General features: G+C 37.6%; 1 protein-coding gene across 10 annotated transcripts in view; it reads left to right on the forward strand.

The window, feature by feature from the left end:
* ABCC12 (ATP binding cassette subfamily C member 12) overlaps nt 1-14,658 on the forward strand; it is a 92,140-nt gene that overhangs the window by 39,428 nt on the left and 38,054 nt on the right. For 8 of the 10 annotated variants that reach the window (XR_012906711.2, XR_016350504.1, XM_075940213.2 and 5 more), the window contains 5 exons: nt 394-660; nt 1,475-1,546; nt 2,581-2,705; nt 7,167-7,239; nt 10,060-10,263. Coding sequence is in view for 8 of the 10 variants with exons in the window: in XM_075940213.2 (XP_075796328.2) it covers nt 394-660; nt 1,475-1,546; nt 2,581-2,705; nt 7,167-7,239; nt 10,060-10,263 (741 nt within the window). In the remaining 2 variants the exon portion in view is untranslated. The other 2 variants (XM_089781464.1, XM_089781465.1) reach the window with 2 other exon arrangements.

Below are 14,658 nucleotides of genomic sequence, written 5' to 3' on the forward strand. Positions count from 1 at the left end.
TCTAAGGCTCTGATCCTGAAAACTATTGGGTGTCTCACTTGCAGGTTTACATGATGGATCTCTTTTGAATTAGAACTACTTAGTGGACTTTTACTGTAACTAAACAAATTAATTGTTTAAGGTGAACCCCAAACAATGGGACAGTGTACAAAAGCTCAAATGCTTATACAAATACTTGAATCCATAAAAATGAAAATCTCTTGAATATTTTTGTAGTATTTCTAAAGCAATGTCTGAATTGATTCTGCTTCACTGAAAGTTCGCTCAGAATGTCACCACATTTCACTAACATGTTTGTAGCAGTCTTTTGTTAAATTCATCAAAAGAATAATATTTTTCCACTTTTCATAGTTTGATAAATAAATGTCATTCTTAACTTTTCTTTTATTTTAGAAAATTCTCCTAACTGAAATTCCTCCTGTTTATGTAAGGCAACTGAAAAATTCAGAAAATGCTGTGGTAATGCAAAATGCTACACTGTCTTGGAAACGTCTGAATGAACACAGCAGAAAGAACAATAATGAAAACATAATAAATGAGAAAAGCATTTATAAACTCCAACCAAAACCAGAGCCTCACTCTCAGACATCAGTCACAGAAATGGGAACAGAGGGTTTTAGAGACATTACTTTATACAACTTAAGCTTTACTGTGAAGAAGGTAAGTTTATTTTAAATATTCTTTTTAGAAAGAATACTTAATCTGCCTGCAAGGATTTTGGTGTCTTGGGTCCCTTGTTATCTCTGCTTTGCACAGCATTTGCTGAGCTATGGTACAAAAGAATCAATTTCCCTTCCCCCTCCCCCCCCCCGGAAATACACCTTTCCTTGTGCAGCATAGGTTTCTAAAGTACCTGTTAGATAATTAATAAAATAATTGTTTATTATTTGTATTGCAGTAGAACCTAGAAGCTACAGTCACAGATAAGGAACCTATTGTGCTAGGTACAAACACAGCATATCTCGATGCCAAACAGTGACTGATTTTTATAAATAAATTTCATATACAAGCCTTAATTTATCCACCAGTCACCAGATTACAGAAGGTTTTTTGGGGTTGGTTTTTTTTGGTAAATTACTTATATCAATGAAAAGGCTATAGACTATGCATTCTACACAGTAAAAATGGATTTTTTGTATAAAAAAAATTAAAAATTATATTACTGTGTTATTTACAATACCCTTGTTTTGGGCTACCTTACATAGCGTTCTATCAATCCAAACAAACCCCTTTAGCTTTGTCTTCTTAGGAGTAAAATATGAATTATGTAACTGATCAGGAAAACACTTTATCCATATGCTTAAAATTAAATGCTTAGGCAGTCTTCCTGAATAAGGATGGTTCCCTGAATTGGCAGGTGTTATACGATATGAAATATCTGTGGCATGATCACAGAACAATGGGCAATGTGACATTAAAAAATTCTTGCTTTACAAATATAGATTAACTATCTTCAAAATATGTCTCTTTGTAGGGAAAGGTTTTGGGTATTTGTGGAAATGTTGGAAGTGGAAAGAGCTCCGTCATATCAGCTATTCTAGGCCAGGTATGGTAATCACCATAGAATAACTTCTATAATTACTATTTATTTTTATTTGCAGGAGAAATAATATCAAATGAATACTTTGGTACTGTTTGTTCTAGTACATTATTATTTGTCAACTATTTTGAAAAGGCTGACACTAAGGTGCTGAAACTATGTCAGCTAGCTTTCTCTTAAGCTGCTCTTGGAGGAAGTATTTAGTTATATATCTGAAAGGCCGAATGTAACTACTGCCTGTCCTTTGGGTATGTGACATTAAGGAAAGTGGGTTAGAATCATAGATTTCTTTTGACTTTTAGGCCAAGAAAAAGATCCAAATAAGTAACCACCCTCAAAAGATGAAAGACTGAAGTGGGGGTCTCAGTATGAGGATAAGTGAATATTATGGCTAAGATTTGCAAATATAGGAGTCTGATTTTAGGGTACGTCTAGACTACCGTGTTTTGTCGACAGAAGTTTTGTCGATAGTATCTGTCGACAAAACTTCTGTCGACAAAGAGCGTCCAGACACATTGAGTTCTGTCGACAAAGCAAGCTGCTTTGTCGACAGAACCCTGTAGTCTAGACGCAACCCTACAGGCAATAACACCTTCTGTCGACAGAACTCTGTCGACAGAAGGTGTTATGCCTCGTAAAATGAGGTATACCAGCGTCGACAAAACTGCTGAGTTCTGTCGACGTTATGTCGACAGAACTCAGCGGTAGTGTAGACGCTGGTATAGTTTTGTCGACAAAAGTCCACTTTTGTCGACAAAACTCAGTAGTCTAGACACACCCTTAGACACCCAAATAAATGGCATGATTTTCAAAAGGGAAAAGTACTCACTAGCTCTCACCAGCTGGCCAGAAAATGGATTTTCAAAGGAACTGCAGGTCCTTCTTAATCATGTCCTAGATACCTGTTACTTATACAATGAAGAATTATACTGATAACACATAAGCAAAACAACCATTCTCGCTGATTGTCCAGTTTGAGTCAGGTTATAATGATGATTAAAAGACCTCTGTAATTTAAATTTAAAATCTACTTGTTTCAGATGTATATGTATGATGGGACAGTAGGTATTGATGGAACAGTAGCTTATGTGTCTCAACAAGCATGGATATTTCATGGTAATGTTATGCAGAATATACTATTTGGAGAAGAATACAATGAAGAAAGGTAATTATTGGAATATTGAAATCTTACCAATACTTTTACTCTAATGATAAGCTTCCATATTGGACAGAGGAGGTTACATATGTGTACATACACATACATACAACAGAAGACAAATGTGTGTATGTTCCCTTTTTTGACTGTGGCCAAAAGCGACTTAACATGTGGTTTTCTTCACTCTACAAATCCCTATTACAGTATTTGACTTCCATCATTGCCGCTATACTGATTCAGTTTGTTCCCAGGCCACCTTCATTTCTACTAGAAGACCTGTAACTGATCATGGTCACACACATACATGCAACCTGGACCTCAGAGTTCCAATGCTCCTATCCATACCCAATGAAATTGTGTACTCATACTGCAACCATCAATGCCAAATATTATCTTCAAAGGCATTAACTTCACAGCCATTCACCAGTGACTGCTGAGGCGAGAGATATGCAACATTCTCAGTCACAAGATATATAGTATCATCTCTTTGATGCTCCCAGCCCCAGTTAGCTTTAGAATTGAAACTTTCAGGTCTCTCTCATATAAGGACTTCAGATATCACCAACTGAAGGATCAAGATGATCAGTTATTTTAATTAATTTTTAAATATCAAAAGACAATGGACTATTTTAAAAGTCATGTTAAATTAATGTTAGGTTGTATATAGCCATTACTGTCTTTGTGACTGACCTAGGCTGCTGGACATTTTCATTCTTCAGGACTGGTATTCACATGCTATAATGATGATTAAATTATCACCTTATCTCTGTTGTCATGATCAAATGTTAGCTGCATTCATATGGCACTAAAATAAAATAAATTTATTAAGGGTGCCAAATAAATGAAATACCAGTAGTATCCCCAGAAATAAAAAACCCAGCAGCTCACGAGTGTTGTCAGTGTATATTGCATTTAGTTTTGTGACAATATTTTAAAAGGTTTTTTTTTAATTAGTTATAAATTTTCTCCACCAGCCTGGGGAAACATCAGCCAGGCCTAAATCAGCTTTTAGGCCCTCCCTTCTGGTTGTCCAAACACGTCACAAAAGGAAAACAAAATTTCCAGCTGGAGCTTTCTACCCTAACACAAGTAGCAGGGCTTCCCTTTGCCCATCCCTTTCTGCAGATTGTTTTAAGCATCCCAGTTCTCCTGCAGCCCTTTAATAGGGAACACCTGTATTTCTTGCATTTGATTAATGGGACAGAACAACCTGTCACACACGTTACACACATGCCTCTCTCCTTTATATTCACATGGACCACACATAACACAACAGGACACTAATACGTGGAAGGAGGCTTTTAAAATAAAAATGGGAACAGATTAACTAAATTAGGAGACTTCAAACCAAAGAAATATGGGGAAATGTAGAAAATAAAGAGCTCCTGTAATATCCTTAAACTTTCCTCTGCATTTCTGCTACTTATCAATGACAGCATTGCATAAAACCAGCAAGTTCCTGTCGCTAAACTACTACAAAAAGTAACATTTGTATAGATAATAATTATTTAATTTCAACCATGTTCTGTCATACTTTTATGGACAACAGATTAAGAATCCCTGAATTCATTTGAAAAAAAAAGGAGGGGGGTCTTGTTCAAGTATCTAACCTGCTAAATCTGCCTAGGTGCTGGTGGGTAGCCATGCCCAAATATGTTCGTTTCACTCAGTATTTGCTATTGCCTTCAACCCACGAATTTATGAAGTTGAACCATGTGGGAAATGTAATGAATTTGCCTGTATACATATTTCAGATAAATGTTTCCATTAGACATCCCAGACATATGGTTTGTATTTAAAAATTCAATAAGTTATTTTCCTTAAGTAGCATTGGAGCTATTTTATTAAAACATATTGGCATTGGAATATCAGAAAAAGACAGTTAATAACCATTTTCTATGGCATTCATATATTACAGCAAGTTTTGAAAAAGCATGGCAAATTCTTTGGTTCTTCTTAAACACCATTTACCACTCCCCAAAAATGACTCCAAACAATACTGGCTTTAGATTATGAACACTTACATGCAGTTAAAAGGCAATAATTATTCTATGAAGGTACACATAATAAAAAAACCTTTATTTGTTAGTTAAGGCTACTTATGAATAAACTAAACCATAAAAATCACTAAAAAGTACAAAGTTAAAGATTAAAAGGGATTAAAAGAGATTACAAAATCAGGAACTCCCAAATCTGGGAATGTCAGGTGGATTGTTGCCTGTGCAACCTTCAATTTGGTCCTCTTGTAATATTTAAGTAAAGCACTTATTAACTTTTTTCAATATATATCTGATTGGCATTCGTCTAGACTGCAAGCCTCTTTTGAAAGAGGCTTTTTCGAAAGAATCTTTTGAAAAAGCTCTTTCGAAAGAGAGTGTCTAGACTACAAGCAGTTTTTTGAAAAAGCGGGCCACTTTTTCAAAAGAGAGTCTAGATGCTCTCTTTTGAAAAAGGATAGTTTGCATTCAATAGTGCCTTTTTTCGAAAGAGTACTTTCGAAAAAAGGTGTTATTCCTCATAAAATGAGGTTTACAGTGATCGAAAAAGCTGCCACATTCTTTCGATTTACTTTCAAAAGAAAGTGGCTGCAGTCTAGACGCAGGTGAAGTTTTTTCGAAAAAAGGCTATTTTTTTCCCGAAAAAAACCTGTAATCTAGACATATCCCTTGTGAAGTTCCATATTTCAACACTCAACACCATGCTGACCAATATATTGAAAGGAATTAAATTAAACTGTAGTCACAACATGATTTTTGGTAATTAAACTTCAATTTTCTCACATATGCTGAAACACAAGTGGACAATGCACAGGAGGATTGTTAAATTCAAGAACAGCATTGAAACATTTCAGTTATATGAACCTTTTGCAATATCACTTTCTCACTGACTCTTGCCAGGCACAAACTTCTGCAAGCACCCAAAGCATGGTGAGCATTGCTGGGACAAAAGAAAATACAGACTGTACAGGATTTGCAATGCAGTTTTACAGGGAACTTATTCTAAAATTTCCCACACTTTTCCACAGGTGGGGATCATTCTAGCGGACATCTCACTACTGAGAATAAGCAGGGAAACCATGGTACAACTAATGCATGTTGGTAGCTTCTGCCCTGCTTGATATACAGCTTCACCTGTGTGCCACTTTGCTCCCTGCACAAGTGACTGCAAAATGGTGTGGGACAGTGTCCCAAAATGGGGGGCAGGCGGGGAAATGGTGGTGAGGAAACCTGCCCTTCCCTGCAACCTTTAGCAGAGGATTAATGAATACCTCCCGGGGCTCTCTCTGGGAGATTCCTGTGAGAGCTTTGCGTGATTCAACACCCTGTTCTGCTGTACTGATTAGCTACCACGGGAAATGTCCAGCTCATAGATACACAACCTGCCTCCCACTTTTCTATATCTCCCTCTCCACATGACACAAGGCATAGCCACTTAACTTGTGTTTCATCTCCTACTACCTCAGTTGCTCCAGAGAGCAACTACTGAGGACTGGCTATGAACCTCAGAAGTAAAGAACAGTTCTTGGTGGTCTTCCCCACCAGGTGACCTCCACATCCTTGTCCAGCTCCACCACTTCATCAGTAATTTCATCCTCTGGGCTAGGCTCTTTTTCTGCTGCTTCCATGTCTTCTGAAATATCCCTGAGGCTCTTGGCAGTGGAGGTTGAGTCACCACTGAGGATAACCTTCAGTTTCTGATAGAAACAGCAGATCTTAGGTGCAATACCAGTGCAACAGTTACCTCTCTCCCCTTATGGTACACCTGCCTCAGTTCCTTTATCTTTGAGAAGTGTCCCAATCATAGTCTTTTTTGTACAACACCCGAGAAATGTGTCCTTATGTGAACCAATTCCTACAGGTCAAATGCAGATGGAACTGCACAGATTCCTTACTGACAAGGCCTTCGATTGTAAACTTTCCAGGAGAAGGAGTGTATCCTTATTGTATTTGTACCTAGCTTAGCACTATGGGACTTAGCACTATTTTTTAAATGCATTGTCATACTGACAAAGTGGTGCAAAGAGCCTTTAATGTAAATGAGAATCAGGTTTCAGTATTTGACTGATCAAAAAGCTCGACATATAAGAAGCAACTATGATTCAGGTCCAAATTAAGGTCTAATTTCAGATCCCTACATTTCTGAATTTGTATGTTAAACTGGGATTGCAGATTTGATGCTTTTGGTCTCAATTGGAAATGTTAGAGTGCAACACTATATCTACTCATGTTCTGATATGGTATTATGGTATAAGAATTTAAACGGCAAGTGTCACAGTATGATATAACTGCAACTTGTACACATAGATTGAACACATGGGGGAAGTGCTGGATCTGAAGGAATGAATGATCACCGAATTATTGTGGTTCAAATCAATGTATTTGCAACAGAGATGCTACAGTAATTCAAAATGCATGAGATTTTGTACTGAAGACAATTTTGAGGAATTAATGCTGAAAATTCATTCTTTAGGTACAATTATGCAATCAATGTGTGCAGTCTGAAGTCAGATATGGTATCTCTTCCTTATGGAGATTTGACTGAAGTAAGTCTGATTATGCAATCTAGTAAAATATTAGAACATACTATGGAGAGTTTCTAGTTAAAAGTTGACAGTAGAGTCCCACTGTGTTCAATTTTCAATACACTTTCACTCCAATTTACCTCTCCCACACCAAATCCCAGACTAATTTTTCTCAACATTTGTGTTAAAGACAAAGGAGATTTCAAAGTATTTTTAAATATCTCATTTCTATTTGTATGGCTGCACAAAAGAAATCCTACAAAAATGAACTGAATGTAAAACATACAGTGTGGGCTTTAAAAGGCTGCACACAAGCTGAATACATCCTGGTAGTATGATTATCCCACATTCCAAAGCTTACCGCCCCATTCTCCCTGGAGTAAAATAAATTCTAACTTAGCCCTATACATACAACTGCAATAGCTTCTTCATAATAGTTCTATGTTGTCAATTAAAAATCTTCAACATACTGAAAACTGATAAAATGTGGGGACAGCATGAAGTATTTTTATTTATTAATAAACTTTTTCAATACACAAATGAAACAAGTTCTAGTTTCAACACACAAAACTAGTACAGAGATATCATATATCACAAAAGAGAAAATACCAAGATGTTTACAGGGTACTCATATTCCCACATGCTAACTGCACTATTCCTAGCACACAAATTTGAAGGGAGAAAAGGATAAAGATCAAAAGGGACAGGGAAGGATTATGGATTTATCTCCCTTGTGCTTGCATCCTGACAAGCATAAAATAAAAAAAATCGAATATGAAAATAAATACAGGGGTCACTGTATTCTTTGCATTTTTCACATTTGTTTAAATCAAACACTGTGCTTTAAGGTTTAAATGAAGCTGCCATAGAAGTTCCAGTCTGTGACACCGGAATGCTTCTGCATAATCCAGGCATCCAGTTTGCCATAGAGTATATAGGGTGAAGGGCAGCAGTAATAGCCTAGTCTGTCTGCTGACAGTATGTCCATACATATTCCTACTACAGTACTTAGGTCAGGAGTGATCTCATCTATCAACTATGCCATCTGTATGTTGCTTTTGTGGCTTAAACTAAAATCTGCTGAAGTCAATTGAAAACTTACATTGGCCACGGCAGGATTTGAATCAGGCCCTAATCCTCGAGAAAGCTTTAATAGACATAAATATTGTTATGCTGTTGCTTAAAGAAAAGAACAAACTCACAAGTGACAGCTATTTTGTATCAAATGAAATGAAATCAAAATTGTGTTATAGCAGTAATATCTATTTTACTTAAAACATTCTTAACACAGCTGACATAACCATGAAAAGCATCCTCTCGCAGAAAAAGGATGATTGATCATTTTTTGTATGTATTTATTTTACAAATTTCTATTGAGGTAGTCCTATATTTCAATCCAATAGCATCCACTTCTCAAAATATTTTAAATAGTCCATAAAGTTTCTAGACCTCTTGTACTGGATCTGTTACTGAAGCTGAAAGATATCTACTTTGTAGAATGTTCTCAGAGCACAATGTCCCCCTAAATGTTACAATTTAAATTTTGTTTTATGTTGTTCTCAACAATTGCAGGTCACCTTTGTGACAATGATTCCCAAAATGGGTCATAGTTTACTACTCAGAGTCTTTCATAAAGGTTTCTTTTATATAACAGCCTCTGGAGATAAAGTTGTACATAAATATCTGTGCACCTAGTTTTTAAGTCCCATAAGGAAAATGGGTTACTGTCATCCTAGACAAGGAAACAAAGACACACAAGTTGAAGGAACATGAAATGGTTTGCAGCAGGTTTTTGAACAATCAAAGAAGCCATTATATACTGGAAGCAGATTTGGGAGAATGATAGTGTTCCCTGAGCTGTTTCACTGCAGAGACAGTATTCCTGTGAATATCTGTAATTACCATTTGCTAGTCATTTATACGTGATTCCTGACTTAACTGTGAAACCTGAAGTCAATGGAGCTATATCACATTACAGCAACTGAGACTCTGACCCTGAATATTTAGATCAATATTTCTCAGCTGGTGAGTTGCAACACCCAGGAGTGTCATAGAAAGCAATTAAGAGGATCACAAGGCATTGAAAAGTCTGCTACAATGTAAAGCAAAGAAAATCTCCTATATACCCTTACACTTCAAGGTCAAGTATTATGTCAACCTCCTGAAAAACAAAGTATATTTGCATATGCAACCTGAATTTTGCTATTCCATATCTTTTGAGTGCTTGACTTTTTAAACTTCACGTTAGTTTAATTAAATTTTTATATTTAAGTTTCCTAAGTTTCTTTAAAAATGTAAAAATTGAAACACTAAATATTAAGTCTTATGGAACCGTATGGAACCATGCCTATGGTTCAGTATTGTTGGGATCTTTACATTTGCAGCACAGTCCTCTTTATGACTTGAGTTAACAGAGAAACTGATAACAGCAGAAGGCAATTATCTTCTATGTGGACCTGCCACTAGAAGGGATAGAGAGAGAGCCTTTGCTAGCAGATTTTATAGCCATTTACTAAACAGCAAGAGAATTTTGAGATTCAGGATTAATGGGTTCAATACCAGTTACTGTAGCTCTAATGATTACAGATCCTTCTGACCTTGTCCCTGCCAGTGTCTACTTGTTCACTCCTGGTCAGTATCATGCCTCATCCCCAGGTTCCAGCTCTTAGCATGCCTAGCTTGGCAAAGTTATACACAAGTGAAAACAGGGTCTTAAAATGCAAAGTTTTATGTAAACCATGTAATAGATAAGTGGAGCACCATCTATTATATGCACATATAAAATCAAATGAATTACCACCAATAAATTCATGCAGTGAACTTATCTTTTCCTATTTAAAGTTAGGTGAAAGAGGTGTTAACCTCTCTGGAGGCCAGAAGCAAAGAATTAGCTTGGCTCGTGCTGTTTATGCCAATAGAGATATTTACTTGTTGGATGACCCCTTATCAGCAGTTGATGCACATGTTGGAAAACACATTTTTGAAAAATGCATTAAAGAGGCCCTTAAAGAAAAAACCGTAATCCTTGTAACTCATCAACTACAGGTAATTAAAAATATTATTTTTAATGCAGTAATTATAAATATGAAATATATTTGAAGCCTATACTGTGAGGTCAGAGGTCTGGACTTGATGACCTCTTGAGGTCCCTTCCAGTTCTAGTGTTCTATGATTCTATATATTTGTGTAAGTATAAATGTAAAATAATATTATTCTTACAAACAAAACAATGTAAGCAAAACTCTACTCAGAGAAGACTCCCCCGCCCCCTTTTTAGTATGTTGGAGATTGTTTGATAAGTGCTGTGTTGGGGGAACAGAACAAAAAAGGAGAATGTGGTACAATCTGATAATTAATGTTTAGGTCCATGTGATAAGTTCAGGCTCTAACACAGATTTCTTGAATGACCTTAGGTCAGTTTGCTATAATGATTTGTGAACTAGGTAAGTCATTTTAAGTATCATCTTTAGGTTTCATGGTCAATATCTTACTAAGATGAATATAGCTGAGAATTATTATTTCAGGTTGTCTGGACTCACACAGACAGCCCTGCACTGGTTTATATTGGTTTCATAATTTAATGGTTTTCTTTGTCATCCAAAGAACTGAAAAAATATATATTTTTTAAATTAAAGCTTAGATTCTGAAGCAGGAAATGCATTCCATGACTAAATTCCAGCCATCGAATGGTGGAATACATAGGACATTGACTATAGGAACCAATTAGTTGGCATTTAAATGTCTCTAAAATCTGGGGATAGAGATGCTTTCATAAATAATGAAGTAGTCTCTCACTGAGTTTTTTTCTGAAGGTTAAATCAACTATTGCTATAAATAAGGCAAAATTGCAGTTTTGTTTATAGTTGTTTCTCTTCAAATTATAATTATTATTTTAACTTTTTTAATACTTGGAAGACACTCAAGTACCTATGATGATAGGAGTAGGCAGACAGACAGATCAATCCATCTTCTTCAGTTTCCACCTGAGTTTCCATTTCTGGAGTACATTCTAGGAGGGAGGACAATTTAATCAACTGCCTCCAGTTTTTCATTTCACACTTGTTAGCACTGGATATAGGGAGCCATTTTTATCACTTTATACCATTTGAGCTACATTATGGGAAAAATAATATAAAATATAAGATATTGGTTGTTAGTTTATTAGGTGTTCTAGTTTCCCACTAGAGATTACTGTGAGTATAACAATGGAAAAATCAAATAGTTTCAGCCTCATATTTGACTGTTGTAATAAGTTAATAGCTATTGAAAACTACCCCTACTATCCTACATTTAGAACTGGGGTTGCCAGATGGTTTAACCAAAAATACCGAACTCCTCCCCCATCCAAAAAAAACCACCAGGGAAAAAGTTCTGTTGAGGGGGGAAAAAAAGGGAGGAGACCAAAACTGTTGAGAAAAGAAAAAGGACTCAGATTTAAGCAAAAAATAAATAAATAAATTAATTAATTAAAAAATAAAACAGCATTAAAACAGCATGGTCCTTTCAGTGTGTGAAGAGTTAAAATAGGGATAGGATCAGAGGAGCAGTTGAGCACTAAGACCCAGGGAAGGCATTGCTTCCCCTTAGCCTTTAGGCATTTTATTTTTTTGATCAAGCCAGAACGCAGCTTCCCTGTGGAACCAGGTAAGCAGGGGTCCTGAGGGCCAGGGGTGTCGGGGGCTGAGGGCTGGGCCCACTTGCTGAGTGTGTCATAGGGTTGCCAGGTGTCCGGTATTTTTGCCTCCTGGCAGGGAAAAAAACAAAAAATACTGGACATTTTAGGTGACCGATATTTTCTGCATTTTTTTTACTGAACAGGAGGCAAAAATTCTCGACTGTCTGGGTCAATACCAGACACCTGGCAACCCTATAAATTGGAACTCACACTTTTATAGCAAATATAATGACCAGGTCCAAGAATTGCAGGGGAATGTTAAGCTTTAAATCAACATGAAGAAGCCAGAAGCTACAAAACTTGAAGTTGAAACATAATTGAGCAGCAATCTCCATGGACTTGATCTCAAGTGCATAGAAGTCACTGGGAGTCTTTTCATTGACCTCCAATCAGGCTCCATGTTTATGATCTTGATTTTTCCCCAAGTGTCAGAATACCAATACCACTGCATATAGCAATAGAGTCCCAGAAGCTAACATTTTGATTTTCTGATGTAGTATGTAATGCAGACAGGCAGAACCAAACCTTTGAAATTTCAGCTGGGGCTGAAGCTCAGGCTCCAAGCCTAATTACTCCTCACTCTGGAGTCTTCAATGCCCAAACTGCAATAATCCACACAGCTATTTTTAGCACAGTACCATGAACCCCAAGACTGTGGCTGTGTCTAGACTGGCCACTTTTTCCGGAAAAGCAGCAGCTTTTCCGGAAAAACTTGCCAGCTGGCTACACTGGCCGCTTGAATTTCCGCAAAAGTACTGACGATCTCATGTAAGATTGTCAGTGTTTTTGCAGAAATACTATGCTGCTCCTGTTTGGGCAAAAGTCTTTTTCCAAAAAGCTTTTGCACAAAAGGGCCAGTGTAGACAGCAGAGATTTGTTTTCCGCAAAAAAGCCCCGATCGCGAAAATGGCGATCGGGGCTTTTTTGCGGAAAAGCACGTCTAGATTGGCCACGGACGCTTTTCCGCAAAAAAAAAAATCTAGACACGTTTTTCCAAAAATGCTTTTAACGGAAAAGTTTTCCGTTAAAAGCATTTCCGGAAAATCATGCCAGTCTAGACGTAGCCTGTCTGTCTGCTCAGGCTGGAAGGCTAGTTTCTGCAGGCTGCATAGGAATGGCCAAAGTGTCTGCGCTCTGAGGCAGAATTCGGATTCAAAGGCTAATCCCTCTCACTGCATTAGTCATTCTAGCTCTGGAACAGAACTCTACTACCTACGCTGATTCTTTGGGGTCTTTTCAGACCCTCCTTGAAAGCTTTCCTCAGGAACCCAACTTGCTCCCTATGATCTCCCCAGTTGAGCTTTCTTAGTCCTTTTAAGACTATTTCATGCTATCACTTGATCCCAAATAGTCTAGTTCCCTCAGGCTGGGAAGCAGCTACTTAATTGCATCACATGTGGGCTGACTGAATGATGTGGAGGCTAACAACCTGCAGGCCATTTGGCCTTTAAGGAGCAGGCCACTCTCCTCCTAGGGCAGGCCTCCTTGACTTTGGAAGCCCCAGGGGCCACAATGATACTCACAACACATACCGAGGGCCGCAACTTAAGCACGGTTGCATATACATGCAAATATATATGCAAATATATGCAAATAGCTTCTTTCACACTCATGGGCATGAATACAAAGGTTAAGGCAAGACTACACAACACACAGACCCCATTTAAATCAGTTCTGATTATATGAGTAAATATTGCATTTTATTAAATTTCCACCCATACAACAGCACTTTTAATGAGCAATGTGAGTCAGGAATGTAACTACTAAAATGCATATCAACAGAAGACCATTTTACTGGCTACTTTTTTGTTTTGGCTCCCACCCCCAGGCCATGTGTTGAGCCCCATGTAAACCCAAACTGCACCGTGGGCCACAAACAAAGGGGCCGCATGCTGGGTGTTGAGTAGCCCTGTTTTAGGGCATCCTCCTAGAATGCAGGCAACGCAGGTACAAGTCTCTGCTCTGTCTGATACAGACCAAAGACTTCAACCTGGATTTCCCACATTCTGACTGAGAGCTCTTGCTTGTGGGTATTCTGAAAACGGGCACAACACTTCAAAAGCTCATGGGTTTATCCCAATGCAGAAAAGGATACACATCTAAAATCTCATTTTGTTTTGCACGGCAGGAAAAACTTTTCCCTCCCATCATTGCCTCTCATGAGACATAGCCCTGGTCTAAACTAGGGAGTTATTTTGAAATAACAAGTGGAGTGTCCATGCTACCTCCTGCTTTCCGTGAGGAATAACACTTATTATTTCAAAATAGCGGTAGTGCAGATGCTCCACTGCTGCTATTTTGAAATATTTTTTTTCCCAGGGTCATTAGAAGTAATTACTCCCCAGAGCTTCCTGGGACTCTAAGACAAGGTAGCACATTCACATTAAGGGAGCCTGCCTCAGACTAATTTCCAAGCTTCACTGTAGTGTGGACATATTATTTTGAAATAGTTATTTTGAGAGTTATTATTTCAAAATAAGTTATTTTGAAATAATTCCCTAGTATAGATATGCCCATCATGGACGTCTGATGGCTTAGGCAGGAAAAGGCTCTGCTCGGACCTACTGTCTGAAATAAATAATGAGGACATTATGAACGACTTAGCATCAAAGAGTAAATTTTAAAAAAATTGTTTGATGTGAAAAAGTGGGCCATTCTCAACCCATTTCCCGGGCCTATTTTGATTGCCAGTCTGTCCCTGACCACTAGCCTGGCTTCGCCCACATTCCACCTCCAGAACACCTACTATGGGCATTTTGGGGCAG

Source organism: Pelodiscus sinensis, chromosome 12 (assembly GCF_052426305.1).
Source record: "Pelodiscus sinensis isolate ZL-2025 chromosome 12, ASM5242630v1, whole genome shotgun sequence".
Classification (NCBI taxonomy): domain Eukaryota; kingdom Metazoa; phylum Chordata; order Testudines; family Trionychidae; genus Pelodiscus; species Pelodiscus sinensis.